The sequence below is a fragment of the Notothenia rossii genome (genome assembly GCF_949606895.1).
Source record: "Notothenia rossii genome assembly, chromosome: 5".
Lineage (NCBI taxonomy): Eukaryota > Metazoa > Chordata > Actinopteri > Perciformes > Nototheniidae > Notothenia > Notothenia rossii.
The window spans coordinates 73,926,378-73,936,349 of record NC_136903.1 but is presented as its reverse complement, the minus strand read 5'-3'; the positions used below and the strand labels follow the sequence as shown (position 1 = coordinate 73,936,349).

The window sequence follows — 9,972 nt, the reverse complement described above, 5'->3', positions numbered from 1 at the left end:
CCTTGATATGCTTCTTACGAAGCCACTCCTTCGTTGCCCGGACGGTGTGTTTGGGATCATTGTCATGCTGAAAGACCCAGCCACGTTTCATCTTCAATGCCCTTGCTGATGGAAGGAGGTTGTCACTCAAAATCTCACGATACATGGCCCCATTCATTCTTTCCTTTACACGGATCAGTCGTCCTGGTCCCTTTGCAGAAAAACAGCCCCAAAGCATGATGTTTCCACCCCCATGTTTCACAGTAGGTTTGGTGTTCTTTGGATGAAACTCAGCATTCTTTCTCCTCCAAACACGTCTAGTTTTTACCAAAAAGTTCTATTTTGGTTTCATCTGACCATATGACATTCTCCCAATCCTCTTCTGGATCATCTAAATGCTCTCTAGAAAACTTCAGACGGGCCTGGACATGTACTGGCTTAAACAGGGGGACACGTCTGGCACTGCAGGATTTGAGTCCCTGGCGGCGTAGTGTGTTACTGATGGTAGCCTTTGTTACTTTGTTCCCAGCTCTCTGCAGGTCATTGACTAGGTCCCCCGTGTGGTTCTGGGATTTTTGATCACCGTTCTTTTGATCATTTTGACCCCACGGGTTGAGATCTTGCGTGGAGCCCCAGATCGAGGGAGATTATCAGTGGTCTTGTATGTCTTCCATTTTCTAATAATTGCTCCCACAGTTGATTTCTTCACACCAAGCTGCTTACCTATTGCAGATTCAGTCTTCCCAGCCCGGTGCAGGTCTACAATTGTGTTTCTGGTGTCCTTTGACAGCTCTTTGGTCTTGGCCATAATGGAGTTTGGAGTGTGACTGTTTGAGGTTGTGGACAGGTGTCTTTTATACTGATAACGAGTTCAAACAGGTGCCATTAATACAGTTAACAAGTGGAGGACAGAGGAGGCTCTTAAAGAAGAAGTGTTATGAACCGAGACACAGGAAGCAGGACCCAAAAGCAGGACTCGAAGACAGTTGTCCAAAAATAGAATGTTCTTTAATAACAAAAACTAAAATCGTACTTTCAAAAAATAGAAAGCAGTTAAATAGCCAAAGCTAAGTTGTACAGCAACACAGAAACTCACTTGGCAAAAGGTCTAAATCTCAAGGTAGGTATCAGGAGTCAAAAAGGCCCAGGTTCTCACGACATGAAACCCAAAGAACTGACAAAGAAACACCAGGGCTATATATAGGTGAGGGGGATGGGCACAGGTGAAAACAATCAGGGCAGGGCCAAGCAATCTCAAGGGCGGGAAACACACAAAGGCAGTAAATGTGGGATCTGAAATGAGAGGAAAGATTACTTTCAAAATAAAAACAGGAAGTGACAAGATCCAAACACAAAACTAGAGTAAAAACATAACTAAACCTAACATATCTGTCGAGTCATAACAAGAAGTTACAGGTCTGTGAGAGCCAGAAATCTTGTTTGTTTGTAGGTGACCAAATACTTATTTTACAGAGGAATTTACCAATTAATTCATTAAAAATCCTACAATGTGATTTCCTGGATTCTTTCCCCCCATTCTGTCTCTCATAGTTGATGTGTACATAGGATGAACATTACAGGCCTCTCTCATCTTTCTAAGTGGGAGAACTTGCACAATTGGTGCTGACTAAATACTTTTTTGCCCCACTGTATATACTCAATTTAGCCGTCACATAATTCTAATTTCTGCTCATAAAGATAATGATGTAACTTATTTTTACATATATTAACCTGCACATATGAAGGCAAAGTTAAATGCCAAAGATATTGATTGGATTTCAAATGAACTGTACACAGTCTCTCTCAGGACTGATGTTGCTTCTCTGCTGTTGTCATTACTATTTTAGGGAAAACCGTGCATAGAGCAAAATGAGCTACTATGACACACTTCTCATCAATAGCTTTCTCCTTTTTCATCATTGTAAATACAGACCAATTTGACACTCATCTAAGCCTTCTCTGATTTACACAATCTCCCACATTAAAGGTGAATAATTTAATACATTCAAATAATTTCAACTCCTTTATTTTGCTTTCTTCTTGTTTTAAATCAGAACACATTTAAGAAAAGCTCCACGTGCATGAGAAAGATCAGAGAATGGTTCAGGTCCAGCCATCATTTATGATAAAGAGCAATTGACAAACGACATTCAAACAAAAAGCAAATTAAGTGTCAACATATCTTTTTACAATATTTGTAGAAACATTTTACTGAACGTAAAGTTCATAGCCAGATAAAATAAAACCTGTTAAAAACAGTCTCAAAGTAAAGAAAATAGGACTGAAGTGATCTTTGCTGCAGATAAGAATCTGAACTAAATACTCTTTTAATCTTGATCTGAAAAAAAGAAACATTTAAATGCAGCTTGAAACAAATGCTGAGCTTTGTACATAATAGACTTTAACTTGAAAATTGCACAGCTTTAATAGTTGTAAAAACTCTAAAACTCGATCAGCATTTTACCAGTGAACGTCATACACAAAGTTAATTTCAGTAACAGTTGTTAGGCTGTCTGCTTCTCTCTCTGAATGGTATTGTTTCAGTGTGACTGCACGGTGCTGTACATTATACTCTTGAGGTCCGATGCGGCCGGCTCCTCCGAGATGGCTGCGTACATGTGGTATGTCTCCATCTGGAATAAGGAAGACACCAACTATGATATACTGAACATGATTAAATACATGGCTTATTGTTTATTGCCTCTCATGTCAGACTTACATTCTCATTGTGATGCTCCTGTCTGCCTTTCACTTCCTGAGAACCTGCTAGTAAGATAGAAAAAAAATGTTTATCAAAAAATAAATAAAATGTCGTCATGACTTTGACAACATTTCACTTTTCGTAAATCTTTAAGCAAACACAATATAAGAGAGTGGTTGAGAGACTTTTGCTCCTTTCCATATTTTACAAACGTTCAATACTAACTTGGATTGTTCATCTCTCCACTGTCTATATTCACTTTGTAAGGTGGCCTGTCATGCTTGTCTTCATAGGGAGTTCTCCTTTTTGTATTGGTTGACAAAAATGCCAACAAAAATAAAGACTTGAGAGAAAGCCATTTCAGCTGAACGGTTTCAATGAGAGTGAATGGCTCATGTTTTAATGCTGAGAGCACCACCTCCAGGGGAACTAGAGAAAGGCAGACATGAGCCGCTCTTGGGCCTGGTGGTGAAGACAGGAAGGTCTGAAGTGGCTCAATGGCTGTGCAGCTTGAACCAGCCTGTGTAGGATGCTGCTGCTTGACCGTGGAAATTAAAGAATTGTAGAGACCATGCAGGTGTTGTGCTCCTGACTTGTGACCTGTTATTATATAGGTTGGAGACATGGTCTTGACAAGATACAGGTGAAACGTTCTCAGACAACATGCCACATGTGAAAAAGAGTGTCCGTTTAGATTATTTTTGTCTCAGTGCGTAGGTGGTCTCCACCAAGTGTGCTTCAGTGCTACTTTGAGATGCACGTCTTGCATGGTTGTTCTGTGCAACCCGATGAGACACACTAACACACACTAGTGATTTTAGTATCTCTGTTTAATGTGAAGCTGCATTAAAAATGTCCTAAAAACTGCAAACGGCTTTTAGAACCCAAGCTCAAATGTTTAACTCTGTAGACGATTTGAACCAGAATGTGAGCTTACCGGTATATATTTTTGAGTAGTTATCTCATACTAAACAAATCCTACATTTTTCTTGCAATGCTTATGAAAAAGCAATTCTAGAGCTTACAAATGTTTTATAATCAGGCAACCTGTTAAAGGGAACTTTTGCTTTGAAGACATGTATACAACAAACATGTTCTGACTTTATGAGACAAACACATTGACAAGGTTCTCACCAGTTCTTCTGTTGTTACAGAGAATTGCAGAAACCAGCAAGATGACTCCCACAGTAACTCCACATCCAGCTACAACTGCTACAAACTTCCATATTCCTGTTTTGAAACGAGAAGCAATATAAGTGTCAGTTTTGCCTGTCATAGCATTAACAAAATCAAGAAGACTGGTCCTGTGAATTTCAGTACACATTTCTGAGTTAATAAGGTTATAAACATTACTTAATCATTGAGTTGAAGTGGTAAACACACAAGTAGACTCACCTGATGCAGTTTTCTGAGGGGCTGCAGTGTTAGAGCTATCTTTAATACCAGGCGTAGTAACACTTGAACCTATTAACAGACCGAACATTTTTAAAACATACAATGCAATTCGTGTTGGCATTTTTGTGCAACAATAAGAATCTTTAGTCTACCTGTTATATCTTTATCAGGTCCTGGATTCACCCTAGTGAGTGTTTCTTGAGAGACACAAAAGCAAACCAACGTTAAAATCACAGAATATATTGTGTTTCTTCAGGGGTAAAAATATAATGCAGCAAATTGTTTGCTGTGTGCTGATTGATAGCTTTCTTTCACAAAAATGTTTTAGAGTTAGTATGAAACATGGAATCATTATGTCACCTGATGTTGGTTTCACTTGTGTGAGGGGAGAAGAGGAGGAACTTTCAGTAATACTTGGCGTGTTAACAGTCCGACCTGGTGAAACAACAATCAATTATCGCTGTATTGTAAATGGATAATAGATTTATTTTACTTGAACAATATGGAATACAGTCTTCACAGAGGAAAGGTTAATTACACATACAGCAACTAAACATCCTTCACAGAGTATTTTGGTAATCAATGAACAACCATCACTATGTGCATCAACTGAGATTTAGGATATTTACTTTTTATAAATATATTCAGTGTTGAGAAAAGTGAGAATATCACATGATATGAACTTTGGAACTATTTGCAAAGAGTGACAACAATGAGAAAAACAGAATAATAACCTGATGGTGGTTTCACTGACAAGCTTATCTAAAATGGTGTTACCTGATGTAAGAGGAGTCACAGAAGAGGAAACACTGGTAACAGGCAAACCTGCTGAATAAAACACATGTTATCTTTCTAAATAAGAAATAAGGAAAGTGCTTTTGTAATGTGATATGGATTTCTATGTCCTACCTGAGGTTATAACACATGTCCCTATAGGCTCGGTCATGTGTTACTATTTTTTCTAAATATGTATTTCTATATAAAAAATGTCTCAAAAACATGTATGTTATATTACACCACAACACTTTTCTTGTGCTGACACTATATCAATGTTTGATAATGTCAGTAAGGGGGTATCAGTCACTCACTGTGTACGGTGATGGAGGAGGTGTCACTGTGTGGAGATGGATAATGTATCCCTCCAAGCTTTAAAGTGTAAAAACATGTCATTTGAACCTCAGCAGGTGAACTCTGCTGTGACATCTCCAGCAGCTCAGTTCCTTTCAGAGTCTTCAGACAAGGGAAGACTGTAGTTCCTCCACTTAAAGTGTAGAAATTACACTGAGACACAGAAACAGAGGGTGGAGTCTGACAGTGTAGAGTGACTGAGTCTGTCTCTGTGATCACCGGAGGATTCACTGTCAGTGTCGGGGGACGAAGAGCTGGGAAAGTATACAAAGATTAAATAACCAGAAATTGCATTAATCTTAATTACTGGCAGTTCTAATGATAACAATGGAATAACTTGCCTTTTCTAACTCTTCGATCTCTTACTTTTTTGAAGACCCAACCCCCGTGTCCAGAGACACTTTGATGTCTGTGCTCATAATGTATGAAGACATGAAAATGTACAGCTCTGGAAAAATGAAGAGACCCCTCCAAATGTTTCTTAAATCTCAATCTCTACATATATGGCAGCCTTTCCATTCCAGTGTCTGTTGAATACCAACACCTAGAAATGTTGTCAGTAGTTTATAGAATAAAATTGTCATTTCACTCAACACACATACTGTATTTATGAATAATAAAAAGAGGAGATACAGATAACGCTGCAGTGGTCTCTTAATTTCTTCCAGAGCTGTATATCCAAAGCTACAGTGATAACTCACTTCGAATGATGACGGAGGAGACATCACTCTCTGGAGATGGATACACGTGAAGGTAAAAACACGTAACGTTAACCTCAGCAGGTGAACTCCTCTCTGCCATCTGAAGCAGCTCAGTTCCTGTCAGAGTCTGACGACAAGGGAAGCTTTTGGCAGGTTTTCCTCTCACGGTGCGAAAATAACAGCCAGGCACAGAATCAGAGGGTGGAGTCTGACAGTGCAGAGTGACTGAGTCTGTCTCTGTGATCACCGGAGGATTCACTGTCAGTTTTGGTGGAAGAAGATCTGGAAAAGTAAACAAAGATTAAATAACTTGAAATTGCATAAATCTTAATTTGTTCTAATGATAACAATGGAATAAGTTGCATTTTCTAACTCTTCTTTCTCTTCGTCTTTTGAAGACCCACACTGTCACAAGTTAGACACATCTATGGTTGTTTGTTTGGTTTGGCTCATTTTAACTCTCGTCATTTCAGATCCCGCCTTCCTCCAGGCTCTTGTAATCAGCTCACTTCCCTCACCTGGTCTTCCCAGCCCTTCCCCTCACCTGTTACTCATTCCCTCATCACCCCACAGTATTTATACCACCGCACTATCTTTTGTCCTTTGCCAGATTGTCTTGTCGTTTCCGCCAAGCTCTCCAGGGTGTGTTATTCTCTAGCCTAGATTTTTGTCCTGCCCGGTTTTTGACCCCTGCCTGCCTGTATTCCGATCTCGAGTTCCTGCCTGCCCCCTGTCTGGTTTTTGTTGCCAGTCTGACGGATTTCCTGGTTTTGACCCTGCCTGTCCCAGACCTGAATAAACTGAACATTGCTAAAAACTGGTTGTATCTGAGTCGTGCTATTGGGTTCTGATCTGTACCTGTGATTGTGACACATACCCCATGCCCAGAGACACTTTGATTTTTGTGCTCATATTGTATGAAGACATGAACATGTACGGCTCTGGAAAAATTAAGAGACCCCTCCAAATATTTCTTAAATCTCAATCTCTACATATATGGCAACCTTTCCATTCCAGTGTCTGTTGAATACCAACACTTAGAAATGTTGTCAGTAGTTTATAGAATACAATTAAAATGTAATTTCACTGACACACCTATGAATATTAAAACCAGAGATACTGATAATGCTGCAGTGGTCTCTTAATTTCTTCCAGAGCTGTATATCCAAAGCTACAGTGATAACTCACTTCGAATGATGACGGAGGAGACATCACTCTCTGGAGATGGATACACATGAAGGTAAAAACACCTCACGTTAACCTCAGCAGGTGAATTCCTCTCTGCCATCTGAAGCAGCTCAGTTCCTGTCAGAGTCTGACGACAAGGGAAGCTTTTTCCTGGTTTTCCTCTCACGGTGTGAAAATAAAACTGAGACACAGAAACAGAGGGTGGAGTCTGACAGTGCAGAGTGACTGAGTCTGTATCTGTGATCACCGGAGGATTCACTGTCAGTGTCGGGGGAAGAAGATCTGGAAATTAAGAAGAACACATATGTTTGTCACATGAGATCATTCAATTCCTAATGGATAACTGTCAACATTTAGAAAAGTATCTATATAACAAATTGTATGTAGAATTTGTAAAAATCAAGAGGGACTGACCTTGTGCATTTATCTCAGAAAATGAATCTGTTGAAGAAAAAACGTATTAACAAGGTAAAACGTGACTTTGATAATAAATAGCAAAGTCTCAATGTTATTCTTGTTTTTCTTTCAATTCGCTGTAAAAGCCTCATATAACATCCTGAAGCCAATGAATAATTATCTAATAATAAGTATCAATCAATCAGTATCAGTTAGGTTAATCACATTTCACCAACCACCGTCATTAACAATAAAATAAAGAACATGTTTTACTTACATATGAGGATGACCACTAACAGATGTTCAGCCATGATGAAGCTGAGTGATGAAATGTAAAATAATTCAAGACCTCACTTTTTGTTTGACTACATGGAGAACATGTTCTCCGGAAAACCACAGCGAGAAACAGAAGTGAATCACACTGACAGACAGACACAGGAACTCACACCATGAGACCCAGTTCATGTGGGCTAACTGTTTCAGGAAATAACCTTTGCATTGTTTTCTTTTAATTGAATTCAAACAACTAAATTAAGACTAAAGATAAAATACACTAGGTACTAAGTGCAGGTCTTACCTGAAAACTATTTTTTGAAACAGCTCAAACATACACACAGGGGGGATATGAATGTTATTATGTATTTTTCTTCAAGATAATGTACCAATTAAATGTGCATCTAGCATCCTCCGATTTATCCGAGCCTCCAATGTTCAAAGAAAAAGATGGACCAAGGCAATTATGACTTTTCCACTGTTCTCCATTTGCATTAACACTTTTAATATCCAGACAAACCAATACAATGTATACAGCTTTTAATAAACTCAGTGTTTACCCTCTTTTATTTCAAGGTGGGTTCACACGCAAACGTGTACATTTTAAGGATTAATTTAGGTACATGGTTTAAATATTGTGTTATTTACCCTTTATATATACAGTCTATGGTTATTTACCTGGCAACTTAAAGAAAAAATAAAGGCAGGAAGTCAAGCACACTAAAATTAAAAATAAAACAAAACACAGCAACATTTGTTATAATCTGAATATTCAGTGTATACAAAAACAGATCAACAGATAAAGATAGCTTTGCATCAAACAGGCTGTATGTGGGACCAACATATTGTTAACTAACATACAGTGTGCTACTAATGAGCTGCTATGAGCAACTTTGTTTGCAAGGTGCGCCTGTCAATCCACAAGTAATTTGTGTTAGCCCATGAGGAAGATTTTTCCCCCTTTCACACTTCCTATCCTAAATGACTTCGTGGCCCTTCTTGCTCGGACCACACCATTCTTCAAATTCAACGTTCATCTGAATCTCAACAACACCTCTGTAACTTTTCATGACTGCATCTGGCAAGTTGTGATGCTATCGTTAGCGACAAATATCTGCACACTGACACACGTACACACAAAATACAGCCTCAGGCTCAGGGAGGTAACCCCCAGTCACAGAGCTGGTCACTCTGACAGATGAGAATACATCAAACTAGCTGTTTATTGAATACTTTTAGCTTGGAAAGACATCTCAATTTCCCTATGGATCATAAGATACTATAAAATAATTAAAGAAAAGCTCAAATAAATGGCACATGGTTTTAAAAGCAGTCTTTCATGCTGTTGCTTTCTGTTCAAAAGGCCTGCAGGGCGCTGTACACCATGTCGGTCAGGGCTGATGGGGGTGGCTCCCCGGAGATGGTGGAGTACACATGGTATATGTCAGACTAAAGGAGAAAGAAACCATAAGGCTCATTAAATCTTTACTACATACAAACATTTAGCAAATGTGTTACACAATGTGTCTCACGTCTCACTCACATCCTCATTTTGAGAGGCTTGCCTGCTCGGTTTCTCAGGACCTGTGAGAACAAGAGAGAGGATGGGTCTGTATCGCAAGCCATTTTTCGAGTTTGGTTAAAATTAGTTTTTTGTTGTAGTTCTCCTTCAATAATACAGATGCAGCTCACCAGTGAGACAAACAGCAGCAGGTACTGAGGTGATCATACTGTAGGCTTCATCGTTACCTGCAGGTAACTTAAGATAACAAGAAGGAAGGGAGAGGAAGTGAGAGGAACTCATGAATAACAATGTTAATAAACTTTGAGGAACTTTGCTTTTCAAATGTTCCATTATTTTAGATGATGGGAATGTTATATCAGATATAGAAACGTTTTTTATTTAATTACCGATCCTCCATGGTCAAGCTTTCTCATGCACATTAAGTCATCTGTAACAGAGAGTAAAACACACCTCAACACAAAAGAAGAACAATATATATTATCTTTATTCTGTAGGTATGAATCATAAAGTTCTCATTCAAAACACTCCGTTCGATGTCTCACGATGGGATGCGCCTTAACACGTATGCAAACAGAAGCATCAATCTCATTACGCCAATACTGATTGGCTGGTGATCTTGATGTCTACGTCAGGGAATCCACCCACCTTATAAGTAGCTTGCGCTACGACGCAGCGTCATTCAAACA

The 9,972-nt window shown here is 39.0% G+C and overlaps 1 protein-coding gene across 1 annotated transcript; it reads right to left on the bottom strand.

Annotated features, from left to right (window-relative positions):
- Positions 1-1,105: 1,105 nt before the first annotated feature.
- On the bottom strand, positions 1,106-7,877 carry LOC307041881 (uncharacterized protein). The gene is made up of 12 exons (XM_079685440.1): positions 7,766-7,877; positions 7,507-7,533; positions 7,093-7,374; positions 5,905-6,186; positions 5,164-5,457; positions 4,853-4,903; positions 4,436-4,510; positions 4,228-4,272; positions 4,076-4,144; positions 3,815-3,910; positions 2,699-2,745; positions 1,106-2,612 (listed from the first exon to the last, which is right to left on the bottom strand). The coding sequence occupies exons 1-12, from the start codon at positions 7,797-7,799 to the stop codon at positions 2,520-2,522; spliced, it is 1,395 nt and encodes a 464-aa protein (XP_079541566.1). The 5' UTR covers positions 7,800-7,877; the 3' UTR covers positions 1,106-2,519.
- Positions 7,878-9,972: the final 2,095 nt, after the last annotated feature.

What these genes read in the sequence shown, in the direction of transcription:
- LOC307041881 (XM_079685440.1), bottom strand. Translation starts at nt 7,799, where the DNA reads ATGGCTGAACATCTGTTAGTGGTCATCCTCATAT. An exon ending in TGTGACTCCTCTTACATCAG is followed by an intron (nt 4,511 to 4,852) that starts GTAACACCATTT and finishes TTGTTTCACCAG; the next exon opens with GTCGGACTGTTAACACGCCA. An exon ending in ACAAGTGAAACCAACATCAG is followed by an intron (nt 4,273 to 4,435) that starts GTGACATAATGA and finishes GTGTCTCTCAAG; the next exon opens with AAACACTCACTAGGGTGAAT.